Below are 18,703 nucleotides of genomic sequence, written 5' to 3' on the forward strand. Positions count from 1 at the left end.
ATGGATCTGTTGAGTGTTGGCAAACTGGTTGTTCTGCTGAACTTCATGTGTAAAACATTTTATCGCCTTCCTCTAAGAGGCAAAAGAAGAGATGTGAAAAGACAAAATGCAAAAGTGCTTCCTAGATTACATCTGTGTCTTACTATCACATACAACTATACCATATAAATATTTTTATATATTTACCAAATTCTATCTTAAAAGTACTTAGTAATTAATTTTGCTACTTCTCAGTCTATTGAAGGACTGTAGTACTAATCTTTTTCTTCAGGAAAATTTTCACTGAACAGCCATATCAAATGATTCACTGAAACCTGGGCAGATAAGATCTCAAATTATGACATGAACCGTCATACATATGCAGCAGAGTCTGAAGTTCCTTTTGAGCATCTCTGTGCAAGTGGAGAGGACTTATTTTACCAAAATCCCTCCCTTCTCACATGAATTCTTTCAGAATGTGGGAGAAAGGGAGGCATGTGTTTTATATCTATGGGGACATAAGATTTGAACCTTGTTTAAGGGTGATAGATGTGCGATGAAGTAGAAAAGATTTTCAGCACTTTCTTCTGGGAAGTGAGCCTCCTTATAAAAAATATATTTGGTTGCCTTTGCACAATCTTTTTGGTAAATTTGTGCTGTTCTTTCTTGCCTTTTCTACTCTAGATATGCTCCTTACTTTTCCTTGTAATTTGCTGTGAGTTATAACAAAGCATTGTCACGCTAGTACATCTATAGTTGACCGGATTATTGAATTCCTGTTCTCCCCACAGGGAAGATACAGCATGTTTGTTTTACTAATGTTTTCAGTATTCTGAAATGAAACTTGTTTAGTTATCCCCCTAGAGTTCAGTAAGCTGTTGAGTCTTGTTTCAGTCTCAACTGTGGTAATTTCAGTTTCTAAAAATTGATTCTCTGCGATCTTGCATCTATATCTTTGTTTTTATAATGAAAGCCAAAGCAAAGTATTCATGGGATCTGGGGTTTGGTTTTGGACACAGTGTTGTTGCATACCAGCCTCAAGTCCTCTTGCTTTTTATGCTCTTTTTATTTATAACCTTAAAGGATCTTTAGATGTTTGTTTTAGTTCTACTCATATTTGGCAATTTCTTCTTTCTGACAAATTTAGCTTTAGTTTTCTAGGATTTTAGCTTTCTTTACAATCATTTTTTAACCATATAGATGCTCTGATTTTTCCTTTTAAAGTCATATTTCTTTCAATATTTTTTTTCCAGTAAAGATTACTCTTCTAGCATGTTTGTGGTACCTTTATTTGATTTCACTTTCTGCACGCAGTTCGTTTGGTAGCCCAGACTGCAACTCAGGTATTTCTCTTGGATCTAACCCGAATTTCTAATGGCTTTACATACGTTTTATTTCTCCAGATGAGCTGGTTATCTGATGCTTGCTTGCTTACTTGAGTTAGTACTGTCTCTACTCTGCATCCTCCTACTCCATACCCTTTCAGATGGTTTCATTTACCTGATTTTTCATTTCCTGTGTATTAACCAGACATAGAAGTCACACAGCTACTTTTAATCATCTTGCCCAGTTTAAAGTTTTTACCAGCTGTGACAGACCTGGCTCAGGGAGATATTGTCCTATGCATTCAGGTGAAATCAATGAAGTCTTTTCTATTAATTCACTCCAGCAGTAAGATAGCCCAAATGTTTTGTATAAGGCTAATCCTTCATCCTTTGTCACAAATTCAGTTTTATTTCCTATTTCTTACCTTCTTGGTTTTTTTTTTTATACATTTCTTGTTGAGTCTCCTTATTTTTCTTCCGTCGGTTTCCCAGAAGAATGAAGGAAACAGGATTTCAGCAGATCTTCGTAATCAAAGTAATCATGAGTCATCTCAGGATGCTTTCATCCTAGGGAGGCATAGAGAGCTTTTCAGCAGCAGCAGAGGAAAGAAAAGAGTTGTGATAGGGATACTTTTAAATAGAAGCTGTAAAGGGAACTGTGCTTCAAACTGTGATTGTTAAAGCAGTGGTTCACAGACAACCATTTGTGATAGAGATAAGCAACCCTTCTGATTGATTCTGTAAAGAATCTAGCTGAATTAGGTCTTATGGAGTTCCTATTTCAAAGAATATATAAATGCCTTTGTTAGTCCTCTCAAGCAATTTTGAAAATCAATGAAATAAAAGCTCAGAGTCTAGTTTTCCATTGTACTTAATATTTATGCAGAGATAGAGCTAGAAAATATATAGCGGAACAAATGTATTTTGATAACGTGTTGCATCTCTTTTCAGTGACCTAGTTAGCTGATCAAGTTTTCAAGTAAATGAGAACAAGGGCTACTGACAAAACAGAATTCCAGTTCTCAGGAGGGGAGAAGATGAATGAAATGTTGTGTTTAAGGATTAGAAGAAAGATTAAAAATTAGAATTCTATGTAATTTTTCCTGATAGTAAAATTCTAGGCCTTTTAAGTGGGATAATTTTAAGACTACTAAGATTTTTTTTGGAGGGAGATTGAGTCAATAACTAGTCAACATCTGTAAGACGCATATACTGAGGAATATTTATGTGTCTCCTATTCCAATTAAGAAGTTTAAAATCACTTACAGTATTTGCTGTGTATATCTGCTGCATATAGCTCAAGTTCATCAACCTTGTAAAGGGCAGCTGCACTGTTCTGAGTGAAGCTGCAGGATTGCCCCATTTTACCTGTGCGAAGGTAAATTCTTTTTTTGCAGAATACTGTATTAATTTTTCACCTCTTGTAGTAATTTCCTACCACAGAAATGCTCACTGGAACCTTCTGTTAAATCAGGATTTCTGTTAATTGGCATTTTCCTGTATTGTGGCGTAGACTTGACTGTGAGAAGATTTGAAAACCAGCAGCCTTTATTTAAACCAGGCTGTGAGCAGAAGTTGTCATAGCTCCATCAAATGTATACAGCAATGCATTTTTACCAACATTAGTAGTGTGGCCTATCAGCTTTTCAAGTGAGAGCAAGCAGGTGCTCCAGGTCTTTACCTCTGTATCTCAAATGAGTTGTTTTTTTCCCCCTCTGAAAAAACACTATCATAATGCTCATTGCTCTTGCTTGTTCATATTTTAATTTACAGCAGTGTTCTCTTATAGAAAGGAACATAAGATATAATATTGTGAAAATAGGCCAAATTAATTTCAGCATCTAGAAAGAAACATGAAAAGGCTTTTTTAAGTGTAACTATGAAACATAGCCTGAGGCATATTTTAGCGAGAGAGTATGCCGAAGATGTACAAGCTAGGAGTCCAAATGCTAAGGACCAGCTGAACTCTGCCACCAGTGCCAAACTTTGATTTCTGACTTTCATCTAAACAAAGTTAGACTGAGTTGTTTCTGAAAGCACTGTTTAGTTTTTGTTTTGGAGTTACGTTTTATCGGAATTGAAGCCTGCTGTGCTGCACACACTTTGGCATATAATCAAAAAATGGCATCCCTGTAAAAGTTTTCACATCTAAAATCTTCAGGAAAAGATATGTTGTGTATCAGCAGTTTTACAGTACTTAAACCTTGTGGCTTCAGTTAATTAATTGCAGAGCAGGGTAAGTTGCCTTGATTCCCAGGAAAGCATTTGCAGAAAGCACAGAAATGTACAAAGGGTTTTCAGTAGTTAGACTGTGCCTGCTTTATATCTTCATCCCGCACTTTAGATTTGTGCTAAATATATTAAAATACTGTCTTTGAGTGAAGCAGTGTAGGCAGCATCTGAAAGGCTAAAGCCTATATTTACGTCTAATTGTGGATATGGAAAGCTGTGAGTGGAAGGAGTATGAGGAGAGGGGACTTGGTGGGGAGGCAGAGAGGGGAAAGGAGATAGAAGGGTGTCAGCTTGCACAACAAGGGAGACCTATGTGGAATGAAGAGGATGTAAATCCTCTGGGGAACAAGGAAAAGCGAGACCACTTTCGTTGTTCACAAATTTGTACAATACCCACCCTATATAAGGAGGATATTTTCAGAATATAACTGGAGAAAACTTTCCACTTAAGTGTCTCAACCTTACTTTCTCCACAAATAGCACAGGTTTTTCCGTCAGCATCAGTGACAAGAGGGTTAGTGAGTTCAGAATACTTCGGGATAAGAGCACAATGTGGTTGTTTGCATTTGTAGTGCTTTTCTTCTCTCTGTTGATTCCCTGGGAAAAGGCAGGTAGATCGATCTTCCTGTGTGTGTTTGAATTATGAGAAGCACCCTTTCTTATTTAGATAAGGAAACACTCAATGGCCTCATCGGCAAAGAATGAAGAGACGTATATTTGTTCACTTGCAGCGTAAGCAGGAACAAAAATAGCATCTGTGTGTGTATTACAAAACTATGCAGATGAACTGTTGTGGTTTCTCTAAAGTTTTAATAGAAGACAAAAAGTGAACAGGATTGATTAAAAATGGAAATGTATAATTTAATTTCTAAATCTGAAATTAATGCACAATGCTTTGTGAAAAGTGGCTTTGGGAAATGTACTTTTTGAAGTACTATAGCCTCAAACCAATAAATAACGATACCTTCAGTAGTAACAGAGTACTGACCTCACTTCATGAGTGTTGGTTCTGTTGCATAGAGAGCTGCTGCATTTTCTCACTGTGTTCCTGCTGTTCAGTTGCCCTGCCTACACTTGTCTGCTCAGAGTCATTTTCAGAAACAAATATTTAACAACACTGAGAAATTACTAACCAATAGAATTAGGTATTTCAAACCATTATCTTTTTCATTAATAAAGCCTGATGCCAAGATCAGTTCATGCAACTAATCATACAGTGGTGGAGCAAGCACACCAAATAATTAATAGACGCGTCCTGACAGGACAGCTCTGCGTTACGGAGTCCTCTGATGTGCTGGTCATATAGTTACAAAGTCTGGCTGGAGGATGTTGCAGCTGCATCTGGGCCTGCATTCACAGAAGTAAGGTGCACCCAGATCTTGTATGGTTCAAATCAGGCTAGGGCTTCACCTGGTTGGTATCAGAATTAGAAGTTGTGAAGTGTTCCCGAGTCTCATTAAGCATAACCAATATAATGCCTGATAAGAATTTACCCTATCTACATTAGGAGACTAATTTATTTCCTCATATTTGTTCCCATTCAGTGTGCATGATGTAACTTCCATTTGCTTTGAAAAGATAGCTATATAAGTGGCCTCGCGTAGATATTGAAAGCAACTGTAGCAGTCCTTGTTCTGTATGTTTTCTCTTTTGAAATTAAAATGAGAAAAATATCTTGAATCGGTTATTCTTTATCATCTTGTAAACTTGTAATCTGTGCCAAGTTTTTTTTACAGGCTGTAACTTCTGTAATGGAAATGCTGAGGAATATGGTATATAGCTTCTCTTAAAAGTTGTTCTTCTGATCATTAAAAATCAGTGTGTGGTGTGTAAAAGTCAATGACGGTAGTTTGGAGAGCCAGTTGATCTGAGGAAGTAGAGATTTATTTAAACTTCTGATATCTGGGCTGAAAATCCAACTATAACTGAAGAACTGTTCAGCAACTGAAACCAGAAGCTACATTGTTTCTTGTGAAATAGCCTTTTCTTTCTTTTTTTTTTTTCTTTTTCTTTTTTTTTTTTTTTTTTTTAACATTCTTTGAGTTGTCACTAACAACATTGTCTTTCCTGCGATACCACTGGCAGGGCCTAAACAGCACTGAGACTACTTTACTCATCCCTGATCATCAAGTGGTAAGCAGTAAAAAAATATTCATGCTTTCTTGCGTGAATTTGTGTGGCGTCTTCTATAACCATGTGCCAAAAAGTCCCTTACCAAAAAATTTTCCAGTTTTGAAGCCATCCTTCTAAAAATAGTGTTTTTCAAGCATATAAAAATGAATGTGGTTTTAAAGTTTATTTCTAGTGAATGGCCCCACAAGCACATGATGTGATAGCTTAACTGATAAACTTAAGCAAATTGAAAGGGTTCATACAGCAAACAGCTAATTTCTCAATTTTGCCTATTGGTGGAAGAAACTGGAAAGTTTAGCTTGTATTATTGGTTTTTGGTTTGATGGGATATAGACTATATTCTGCTTATGGTGTTATTAACATATGCAGGATTCCTTTTATTATAATCTGCAGGTCTCGATCAGCATGATACTTTAAAAAGTTCCAAAGCGCAAAAAATAAATGCTGATATTATTTGATGTGATGCATTTCTTAATTCAGTAAATAATAAGGAAAGGCTCAAAATATCCTCTCATTGAATTTCTCAAATGTTAAATTGTATTAATTAACAAGTATACCAAAAAACTTAAATATCCATCATTATTTCACAAAGGAAAAAATTTAAAAAATTAACTTACCTGGAGAAGTACATGCTGAGGTATATTAAAGTTGTCTGCTTGCTTACATTGGGCTCTGGTGTCTTACATTAACACATATTATCTCTTAGCATAGCTTTTATTTTTTCTTCTCTGTTTTGTTTTTGGTTAATGTCGTCTTTTATCCAGAGAGGTTTTCTCTGTGCATTTAAATTTTATTGCAAACATCTTGGTATCTTAAAAAAAAAACTTGAAATGCATGTTTCCAGGCTTTCAGATTTTATTATAGTTCAAAATGGTAAGAGAAATGTAGTGAAGGTGCAAAAATAGCCTGTAAAATTCAGCTCCAGTAAGCTCATATTTTCTTTTTTAATGGAAGAATTTTTTTGTCTATAACTGTAGCCTGCATGAAGCATAACTGGAAATTGGGGCATGTATGGTGTTAAAGAGTTGTTTTATGTACTGTTTTGAAGTGCACAAGCATTTCAGTTGCATGAACTCCTCAAAAGAAGAATATTGGCGGGAACTTTATGCAAAATTGATCTCTGGTATAATAAGAACTGAAGTTATTCTTGATCAACAAGAGTGGAGTTTGCCTTTTTGATTTTTAGTGGAGTGCCTATATATTTGCATATGTTGTATGAATACATTTATGGGAAATTTTTTTCTCTTGGAAATAAATGTTATTTAACACTACATTTAGCACAGCAGAACTTTAATCAGTGTTTCATTCTGTGTAAAAGTTTATATAAATACTCTGTGCAAACCTGGACTGTAAGGGATGGTGGTAACTGTTTTTAAGCCATGGAATATTTCTTGTCTTTTCAGTTATACAGATATTTTATTTTGATTCAGCTTTCAAACCCTTAGATTTTCATGCATTTCAGTATTCTGGAAATATTTCTGCAGTGGATTGTTAATTTATAAGAATTAACTAATTGCTTTTTAATACAGTCATTTTGCTTTGTCCTGTCTGTAACAAACTGATTAGCTATATGGTTATCAAAGGTAGTTAAAAGTAAATAACAATCAGTAAATAAATACTTGATTTGTGAACATACAAGGTAAATGTGCAAAACATTGTAAAATGAATTTTTTTTTTCCTTGTAACTTCACCAGCTTTACACTTTTTCTGGCAATATAGGACTATGATTATATACCTCTTAGATGTGCTGATGGTAATAATAATGATATAACTTTTTAGCATACCATTTATACCAAAGAACCTGAAAAATTACATTCTGTAGAGTTATATTATAAACTCTACTGAATGTAATTTTTCAGGTTTCTTGGTTTTAGGTTAGTGTTGGTTACTGCTCTGTTCCTGAGGTTACTATCCCAAAGGATCTCTTTACTCTGAGATGCAAAAAGCAGAAGGTGAAGGAAGCTGACTGCTGAACCTGTGGTCTCAGTTCTGCGAAGTTGGATGTTTGTCTTATGTTAAGCTCCAGAGGGAGAGAGAATTGAATTTCTAAGAACCTTGCAGTTTTTTGATTGAACGTTAATCTGAAGTTTTACCGTTAAGCAAAATTGCTCCGTCTTCTAATGTGCAGGCATGGAGATGGCTAGGATATTTAGTAGCAAGATGAGTTTAGAGGAAACTTGGTTGCCTGAAGAGTGCTGTGCTAAGGAGTATATAAGGTTATGTGGATGGCCAGAAATAAATTCTCCAAATCCTGTGAGAATATACAGGATTAAATCATTCATGCCTGATACAAATTTATTTTGCAGGTACCATTATATCAGAGCCTTGAAGGATAGCTGAATTAACCAAGGTCATACTCGCCCACCAAAATGCACAGATGTACGGTAAATGAGATGTTTACCACAGTCTGTCACTCAGCATCAATCCAAAGTTATTTCTTTGAAGCACTTTATGTTTAGTGGTTAATGCTGCATCTAGCAGTTTGCTTTCCCCTTTCCTTTTAGTGGTGGCTGGCTTGTTTGCTTTGGATCTGGAGAGGCATAGCTAAACCCCCTCTGGGGATGAGGTGGTGACGGCCTGTTCATAAAGTGGTATTTAGTGGTATGACAAAGTTTAAAGGATTGGATTTGAGAGTATAATAAGTAGAGGGTGGCAACTGCTGGCCAGCATTTACTCACTTTACCCAGATCAGTTTGGGCAAAACTGAACATGATGTGTTGGAACTTTTGTCTTGAACTAGGCTTGCTTTATTTCGATACTGACGTTTTAGTCTTTCTTGCAACCTCTCTATTGGACATTACATTACCATGGGACTTTATGTCTAAAATGAGGATTGCAGTATATTTACTTGTAGTGCTAACTGGGTTGTTGTTTAGCTGAACATAGTCCAACATGCTGACCTCAGGTGGATGTCTAGGTAGAAGTTAACAGTATGGGATAACCTGTGACTATTAATATAACTCCATATGAATCCAGTAAGTTTGTGCTTATGCAACTACATAAAAAGAAAATTCAACCCTGTACGGTAGGTAGCTAATGTTCAATTAGCTGATCTGTCCAGATGCTATAAAACCACTTAGTTTTTAGAGATGATTAAACTTAAAACTGGTGTTACTACAGGAAAATAGAAGGATACTTTCCTTTTCTTTTTTGAAAATGTTTTTTGAGCATGTTTTTGAATAAATTTACTTTGTAGCTGTTGAATTTATAGAACTCTTGGAAGCACTGATAAATGTTGAACATATGCAGCATGTGATTCTATGAAAGGATAGTAATAACTTAGGTTGGAAGGGACCTCTGGAGACTTCTCATCCAACCTTTTGCTCAAGGCTGGCCTGTCATTAAAGTTAGATCCACTTGCTGAGGACCTTGCTTGGTCAAGTTTTGAAAGTCTCTAAGGATGGAGATGCCACTGCCTCCTTGGGCAGCCTTTGTCTACCTGTTCAACTACTTCCTTTTATCAAGCAGGAATGTCTGTTGTTGGGACTTGTAACAGTTGTCTCCTCTTTTGCTCTACACCTCTGAGAAGAGTCTGGCTTCACCTTTCCGATGATTTCTCATTAAGTAGTTTAGGACAGCAGTTATGTAAAAGCTTCTATTTGCTGTATGTATTTTGGAAATTTTAATTCGGATTCTTGTATTCCAGAGGACATGCAAGTAACATAACGAAGTATCTGCTAACTGTGGTGAGGTGTGGCTTATTTTAATACCTGTAGGCTGTCTTAAGATCAAGTATTTTGATCACAATTCTGAAAAAAAACTATTAAAAAGTAAAATTTAGTAATCCATGTTTTATGATTCATCTGTGCAGCCAGTCAATGTTTTATGTACTTTTAGGTGTATAAGTTCATATTTATGCACAAATTGCATGAATATGCAAAACTGATCTTGTGAAATCAAAGAGCAGCAAAATGGGAAGGAATAATTTATGAGTAATAACTAGGCCTGTTATTTTTCTATGAAGAAGAATTATATGTTTAGAAGGAGAATGAATCTGGTTTGAGAAGGGGCACAGTCATCAAATCTAAGATAAACCATTGTATCTTCACATACCTGAGTTAATAATCAAAACTTCAATGACAGCAAACTGGATTATGATACACTTTAGAAAACCAGCAGACTCTGACATTAAAGACAAAATATTACTTTAACTATGGAATGATCTAATTGTAACTATGCTACCCAAAGAACTTGTGAACTTCACTTTGGCAGGAGCTTTAATAAATATTACCAAACTCATTTTATTTTTCTTTCTGTTTATGGCTTTTGATAGTTCACTAGGACCAAGCCTTTGTTGTCTTAAATTGGTGGTTGTGTTGGTGTGATTTTTAGACAGATTGTCCATTTTATCAATTGTTAAAATGCACTTTGTGGTTCCATTATTTAAATGGTGAATAATTACAGTACTGCTAATGCTGTGTACATATCTGCCAGGTTCTATCTACTAATCAGATTCACATCTAAACAACTTCAAATTGTTTGTCAGTTATTTGTACAAACAGAACTGTAGGCGCAAAATAAAAAGAATTTAGAAAATGCTAACTTTCTCTTTTCTTGGATTCCATGATTTTTATGAGCCTCTTAATTTTATGTGAGCATGTACCGTATATGGAAGCAAAAGTATTTTCTGAGGTACTGTCCTGATTTCAGTTCTTATGAAGTAGTCTCTTAGTTGGTCTGCTAGATCTGTTTCGCAAGAAAGAAAGAGTTGTCTGACTGTGAAGGCAAAGAGGATCGCAGCCCTTTCAGGATCACAGCAAGAAAACTGTGTTTTCTTGATTCATTTGCAAAATAGCATTCTGTATCTCCCAAAGACTAGTATAGCTATAGAAATAAAGAAATTCATTGGAATGTGTGGCTGGTCCAGATAGGCTAGCTTCTTGTTTCGGCACTTGTCAGTATATCTGGGGATGATGTATAAAGTTGTGCAAAACGATGAAACCTGGAGTGTGTATGTGTCTCTGTGTGTGTGTTCTTGTTTTTAAACTCAAACCTAATCGAAAATAAATGCATGTTCTGTAATATGTGGATATTATTGCTTATAATTTTGTTAGCTCTGGAGTTACATGATTGTCACTTTTCTTTGTTTCACAGGATCCAACAAAACACGAGCATAAGAGAAATATGTATGCTTTATTATTAGCCAGTGCTTGGTTTTTGTTACTACATTTGTATTACACTGAAAAAGATTTTTTTCTTCCCTTTTTAACCTGTTTAATTAGCCAACTAATAGCAATTAGTAGTGTGTGTAGGGGCTTATTATTTTCAAATACCCGAGTTTATTATCTCAATGAATGTCAGTACTTAAAAGTAAAGATACTATAGTCAGACTATGGATGGTTGGTTTTTTCCTAATAATTGGAGATTTTTCTTGGCTTTAAGTACACAGGTTTCCCACAAAGTTTAAATGGATGTAGAGCATAGGCTTGAAGCAGTTGCAGTGTGGGGCTTGGCAAAGAGCAGTGGGGTTTGCTAATGACTTGTTGGTTATTCCAGCAGACTGGAAGGAGATATAAGCTGTTCCTGAAGCGGCGTCTCAGGGTAAAACAGTGATGAATGCTATTGCAGGTGGCTTGGATGGCTGCAGTAATAACATGCTTCACTGTGTGATGCTGTTTGTTAAGCCAAGTTCAGTTATAAATGTTTTGTGCTTTTTTCAGAGAACTTTTTCACTTGCATCCCTATAACGCTTAAGAGGGAGGAGACTGACATATCCCTGTGCAAATTATTTGGGTTTTGTTTTTAATCTAACAAAATGAGAACCAAATTCACGTGCCACTTTTGCTGATGGGTGTGACTTTTTTTTAAAAAAAAGAAGAAAGAAAAAAACTTCTAGATTAGACTGTTAGACTAGAGTTCTTAGACTAGAGTGTTGCTCTCCATAGAGAGCTCTTTGCTGTATGAAACTGAAATCTTGTCAGCCATTTGAAGAGATAAATACTGGCACAATAATAAATAATATTCCCTAATACGATATTAATTTTACTAGGCCAGTGAGGTAATAGACTTTATTGACATAACATTGAGAAAGATGCATGTCATTAACGCAACATTCTGTCATGCTGATATATGAAACTATGAACTTAATGGATCAGCTGGAATGCTAATTTCCCTTTTGAATTGGTACATCTTATTTGTCTTGTCCTCCCTTTCCTGCCAAGAAAGCAAGTACTCAATTTTGCACCCTATGAAATTTAACCTGTGTATAGTTTGTGTGCTAATTCTGTATGTAATCACCAGGTATCATTGCTGGGACACATTCCTCTCTGATGGCTGGTTGAACCTTGTTATAGAGATGAAAATGCATGGATTTTACCTCTTGCTACATGCTTGAAGTTGAATTGTGCTCTATTCTGCTTTTCTATAGAGTGGCATTCCTACTAACTTTGCAGAAAAAAAAACATGCTGTCAAATAACATGTGCCTTGATCATTCCTTATGTATGCTAAAATCTGTGAAAGAATAAATGATATTGTGGCAATACCTGTGAACAGTGATAACATAAACAATTGCTATAAGAAACATAAATACATGTAGCGTATGTGCATATAGACAATTAATTTTGAAATTACTTTTAACTGGATGAAACCATTGTTAAATCTTGCCAAGTGCATTTTCAGCTGTTAAAAAAACTTAAAAATTGAACCAATTGGGGGAAACGTTTGTGTCTTCTGTTGGAGTGGGTTGTTTTGTTTTCTTTTGTTTGTTTGTTTTAAGAGTGACAATAATACTTGACTCTCTTTAATCAGAGCCCTGTGTTTTCCGCAGATTGATAAAAGACATGAAAGCAAAGATTCTATTTTCTTCAGGGATGGTGTCCGTCGAATTGATTTTGTTCTATCCTATGTGGACGATCTTAATAAAGAATGGGAAAAAAAGTTGGTAAGCTGCTTCTTATGGTATCTTCGTAGTTCTTATCTATCATAACCTGAATATCCTTTACCAAGTCTTTTGAATCACTATACTCAGTAGGAATTGAACTTTGCAAACATTTATGGCTTTGTTAAAACCCATTCTATGCACAGAAATTTCTGTGTAAATTACTCTTGTTTGTTTTTGACCTAATTTTACTAAACGTTTAAGGTTTCACTTACTGAACTGATCACTCTGCATTATTTAAGCTGGCCGCTTCATGCCGAGTATTGCAAATGATTTTACTGGCTTCATTTAATAGTCTTACTAGCTGTATTATTTGCTGAAGGTGCGTTTGTAAACAGTGGTAAATGAAGGAGATTTCTAAATGAGTAAAACATTATTCAAATAAGATGTAAAAATAATTTATATTGTTTTACTCGGAGTATAAAAAAATAAAAGAAAAATTGCATGAATTCAGTATTGCATCTAAGAACCTGTTTCTGCTCTAACTGAAGTCAAAGGAAGGAAAATCAAAATATAGTCCGTTTCTATAAAATAATCTTGGCACCTCTCCTCTACGGCAGTGCTGGGCCTGCTCTCTGCATAAGTTCCTTCCTCCTTTTAGAAGGATATTTAAAGTGTCTGAGAGAAGAGACCTTCTGTGCAGCAGAGAACAAAGTACAGACTTTCTCCACAATGCCAGTTAGGGATCATCCCTGAAATTCCCAGCAAGACCCAGTTACGTGAATGGTAGCAATAGGCCAGTAAATAACATATGTGTATTTGTTCCTTGCTCACACTGACATTTGAGGTCTAATTTGGGCAGTTTGTAAATTCAAGTTATTTGTTTCTGCTGTAAAATCCAATATTATGAGCTGCAGTTAAGACAAGTAATAAACTTACATAAAGTGTAAAGTTTTTAAGAAAAAAAAAAAGGCATTTTAGTTCCCTTTTTTCTGTCTCCTTTCTGAGCCAGGAGATGTTATGCTTACAAACTGGTCTCTGCAATAAATTCACAAAAGTTAGTTCTTGAAAATGGCAAAAAGCCTGCTTTTTTGTGTAATCCCATTATTCTGAAAGATAAGGCATTCTGAAAAAGTATAATTATACTGAGACTTTTACTAAAATCACAGTCAAAAGTGAAGCTCTGTCAAGCAAAGATTACTTCTTGCCTATGTGTTGTAGTATTAAAATGTTTCATAATTAAAAATTTCCTTTGAACAAAGACTGAAAAATTGGGCTGTTTGATATAATTACTGATTACGTTTCTATGTGAAAGAAATAATGATTTCATTAAACGCTTATTTTTTCTATACTTATATACAAATACAATGTAGTGTAGAACATAACCCCTTGCATCTTATTACATGTTATAAATTTATAGGCAAATAGCTTAATGTGTAGCTGTATGCACATGCTTGTGCAGCTATGTATCTTTATAGCTGTGGAACTATAGGTTTATTTAAGGGCCTACTTTTTCAATCCCACCCTGGGCTTTTTTTGGCTTCTTCAAGTTGTAATCCTAGCCAGATACTATCTTTTAGCATAAAGCGAAATGCGTCTTAAAGAAGGAGAAAGGAGGCCAGTCAGTGCAGAGAGAAGAAAAAGATAACTTCACCAAACATATAAAGAAACTCTTGAAGTATTGCACAATAAACAAACTATTTCCATTAGTCATGCTCAGATAACATGAGGAAAGAAAAGGAGATTATTTAACCGGTACTTAAAGTGGAAATAAAAAATGAACCAGAAGTTCATTCAAGTCAGTCATTCATATAGTATGTAGCAGTTTCCTTACCTATTGCTTCATAGGTCACTGGGAGAGGCAAGGATCTTAGCCTGATGATAGACCATCTACCGGTCTAGGGTGTCAGTGACTAAAGGATTCCTGGTGTGGGAAGGGGATGAGAGGGAGCCCAAGAAATAGTAGCTAATTTTGTGGTTTCTGTTTGAGATAGAAGGTGAACCTAGTTAGCGAGAAACATAAACCTTGTTGTAGATGTTCTACTCTTTTGCAACAGACATATAAGATTTAATTCTGCCTATGTCTGCTGCTTGCAAATTAGCTATGTCTCTGTGGAAGAAGGCCTTTGATCTGTGGCTCTGTTGGTTACCTCTGCAGCTGCAGAATTGACAGACTTGAAAGCATTAATGGTAGGGCACACTCTTTTTCACACAGAGTTCTTGGGAAATCTGCTGAAAAAATGAAACTTACCCCATATTTGTATCCATTGTAAGCCTTTTGACAATGAGTGTATCAGTAAATTAATACAGGCCTGCTAGTATAGAAGTACTATGCTGTCTCCTTTTGGTGGGGGGCAATATTTAAATATTGAGGCATTGCAGCCTTTGGAATTTGTTGGAGATATCATACTTGCTATTGGACAGTTCTTGTTGGAAAGAAATGCACATTTCTTTCCCTGCAGTACAGTGATCTGGCAAAATGTAGAAGCTAAGAATAGAAACATTCACAGAAAAAAGTAACGGTTATGACAAAGGGTTTTATTTCTTTGTCTTGAGGAAGCAGCTTTATTTTGCATTTCTGAGTGGGATAAATAACTTCCTTGTGCATTTCAGCACAGCCCTGATACAGATATTTGGGATATGAGGCAGTTTATTCATTTACTCCCTTAGCTTCTTATAGAACAAATGTGGTAAGTTCTGTGATGTTCCCCAGGAACTCTGCAGCTGAAAAAGCTTGAATTTGCTTTTGCATTCTATGAGCTATATGCATAAATTCTAACCACAAAGCTACTGTAAAAAAGAATATATATTTTTTGTGAGACAATTTACTTTCCATAGCGCCTCTAACAGATTGACTGAAATATCTTTTTTTTTTCCCCCATCTTTTTCCCCCACCCCATCTATGATACAAGAATATGGAAAAATAAATATACTTAAAAAAAATCTTATTTATGGAGGCCCAAAACATGATCTTTACTACCCCAAAGTGTTTTTCTTCTCAGGGAACTCCAGAGCAGTAGGACTCTGAAATCTCTGTGTGGAGTGACTTGTCTGTTTTATTGGAAGCAAACTCTGCCTGTCTCCAGTGGGGCATGGAGATACAGAAAGTGGGAATTTTATCCAGGCCTTTCCCACTTTTCATCCTCTCAGACAGAACCTTCTGCATTCTCCCAGACACCAGATAGCCCAAAGCTAGGGAGCTAGGAACAGCAAAAAAATCAGATGTTTAGTGCTCCTGATGCACACTGTTTGGCTGCCAGCTGGGAGAAGCAGTGTACCCAGCTCTTCAAGGGTGACTGAAAATGAGTCTTGGTCCAAATTTGGCACCTCTCCACACTGCTTCAGAACAACCTGGCTGGTACTTGCAAAAGACAGCTATTTGATGTATCTTGCGCTATGCAGGACATGCTCACAAGGTCTGTGGGCAGCCCCTGAGGGGCTGTGGTGAGCACAAGTACTTTATCTGTCTGATAAACCTTGAGGCCTTGTGACTGAAGGAGATGAGATGGCAAGTGGTCTCTCCTCAGTGTCTCTGGTGTCACCTGGAGATGTGTAGGCAGCCAGAACTCAGATTGAGTGCATCTGTGCAAGTCCTGTGACATGAATTGTGTTTTCTCAGAGTACAAATAAGAGCAGAATTCATGTGTGCCTTAAGGTCCTGTAATATTCCTGGAATTTGTATTTATGTCTCGGTGTTCTACTTAAGACTCAGAATATGTCAGAGCACTGTGATATGTAAGACTTAGAGCTTCTTGCATAAAGGCAAGGGAAAAAGCGAGGGGGAAGAGGTTTTTCATTAAAGAATAATATGTTGTGAACTTTGAGAATGACTTTATTCTTTTATTTACTGGCTGCTGTTACTAGCAATAACATTGTTATCAAGAAACAGATTTATAACAGTTAACTATCTTCCTTAGGTAATTTATCATGCAGTGTTGCCTCTGCTTCGGGCACATTAGTGCCATTGGACTTTGGATTTGTATTAATCTTATCAGGATGGTTCATTATGCTGAAGCGTACAGTAGATGGTAAAGTTATTGGGCACCAGTATGTGCGATATCCACAGTGGTGTGGTTGGAGAGGTGAATGCGCTATTGCACTACGTCCTGTATATGCCACTGGGGTTTCAGAAAGTGTGGTTTCTCTTCAGAGAGGTTTAAGATTTTTTTTTTTAACTATACTTAAAATGCAAGGAAGGAGATCAGAGAGAGACCCATATTAGGCTAACGTAACTGTTTGTTACTTTTTCTCTACTTTCTGTGACAGTGGAATTACACAGTTTATTTTGGAATCCAGAATACATGCCCCAAGCGTAGCTTTTCAGGTTTATGAGATTGTGAACTTGTACCTATTAAACAAACAACATCAACAAGACAGCACTGGCCCAAGACTATGTTTTGTCCATTTTAAGCTTTAGGCGGAGGCATTATGAAGAAATTAAGTACTTGTCAAGAGAAGAGGAACTTTTTTTAGTAGGTTGATTTTCTTTTAAAGATAGTTACTTCCAATAGCTGGAAAGTACATGAATGTATAATACGTTCATGTGCCTCTCAAAGGAGATAATTTGGTGAGAAGAGCAAACTGATAAAAAGCAGCAGGTAATTTCTATTTTAGTTCTGCAATTTATCGCAATAAGTACGTAGTAAGAAAAGATTAGTAAGATGATTCTGTCTATTTCTGAGCTGGGCAGAAAGAGGAGGAACTGGCATGTAGGAGTTTCTAAGGGCCTAGAGCCCTCTGTGCTGACTCATTTGGATCTCCCTCAGGATTGCTAGGGAAAGAATGCAAGGCAGTCTGCTTTGTTTGGAGAAAATGTAATCCAGAATAGTATGTAGCTTTGGATACTAGACTTGAGTGTCAGCTTTTATATACCACCTTTGAATGTAATCATAAATTCCCTTTAAGTTGGATTGTTTTCTGTCAGATCAGTGGGTCAGCAAACAACAGTTCTCCTGTGTGTTTATACAGGTGTGTATATTCATGTTTGTGGGGTAGATAAATTTAAAAGTAATGCATGGAATTACATTTGCTCCAGCATGCGTGAGAACGCAGGGATTATCATGTTTACTAAGTTTCTAGGCCAGTATCTAGTCTAATATCCATTGATAGTCAGCAAAACCAGGTGTTACAGATGATAATGCAAGGCTACTATCAGTAAATATATCAACACATTTAGCATAGATTTGAGTATCTTTAAACCTGTTCTTCATTCTGTATTAATTTCAGTAGTTTATGCAAACTCAAGGTCAAATAGGGCAGCTTGCTTCTCACGGAAAAATGGGAAAAGGAAATGGACTGAGAACTTTTTTCGAAGCACATTTGAAGAATGTCACATAGGGCTAACAGTTCAGTCTAGAGAACACATCTTGTACGGCGTTGCTGGAAATCAGTTGGTAGTTTTGCTTTCAAATGAGACTAGGGCTCAATATTTCACATAAATTCTGTTTTTTTTTTTTTCCTCCTGGCAATTCTTCAGTAAATTTTATATAATTAAAAGAAGATTAATTGAGTCTCCTAATAGGAGTAAGCATTGGTGTCATCCTACAGAGAAGGAGAGGAAGAAAGATAATATTCTTGTCTAAAGCTGCTACCTGAGAATTACTTGACAAAATAAAGAGTTCAGAGAAGTAAACCTCAGGGTCTCCAATTTATTCCTAACTTGTTGCATCCGTAGCATTGACACAGCAACAAGACACGCCACATAGCTGCCACACACTGGATTAGTGACCTCTGTATGAAGTCCATGTTGACTTTATTTAAGCTAAATATATGTAGGCTTACATGTCATGATTTTTTTATACTTTTACCTAGTTGTGCAATTCAGGTGTTTATGAAGTATATTGTTTGTATTGTCTTAAGTCGGTATTTGAACATTTGCATCAGGAATGACTATTAAACTGGTAATTAGCTATCCCTACCAACAATAAATGGCCATTCTTAACCTTCCAGAATTTTTCTATTTATCTAGTTTTTCCATTTTCTCTTAAAACAAACAAACAAACAAAAAAGTTGAACTGTAAAAAGTCCCCCCACCCCAAAATGCTGAAGACTCTATTTTGCTGTCTGGTTTACAAATTTGTCTAGTTTACAAGACTCTTCCTAAACTAACAGATAGCTCTCCCATTTTGAGCTGCAGTCCTTCATGTTGCTAGTGAACAAAATTAGTGTTTTGTTGACACACGGCTAGCTCATTACTCAGAAGTGAATTGATATCCA

At 36.1% G+C, this 18,703-nt stretch overlaps 1 protein-coding gene across 5 annotated transcripts in view; it reads left to right on the forward strand.

The window, feature by feature from the left end:
* Positions 1-18,703, forward strand: part of ANO5 (anoctamin 5) — a 56,077-nt gene that overhangs the window by 11,901 nt on the left and 25,473 nt on the right. The window contains exons 3-5 of one of the 5 annotated variants that reach the window (XM_062576261.1): positions 5,622-5,669; positions 11,166-11,210; positions 12,437-12,550. In XM_062576261.1, coding sequence (XP_062432245.1) covers positions 5,622-5,669; positions 11,166-11,210; positions 12,437-12,550 — 207 coding nt within the window. The remainder of the gene's footprint in view (positions 1-5,621; positions 5,670-11,165; positions 11,211-12,436; positions 12,551-18,703) is intronic. The other 4 variants (XM_062576262.1, XM_062576263.1, XM_062576264.1 and 1 more) reach the window with 4 other exon arrangements.

This window comes from Rhea pennata, chromosome 5 (assembly GCF_028389875.1).
Source record: "Rhea pennata isolate bPtePen1 chromosome 5, bPtePen1.pri, whole genome shotgun sequence".
Classification (NCBI taxonomy): Eukaryota; Metazoa; Chordata; class Aves; order Rheiformes; family Rheidae; genus Rhea; species Rhea pennata.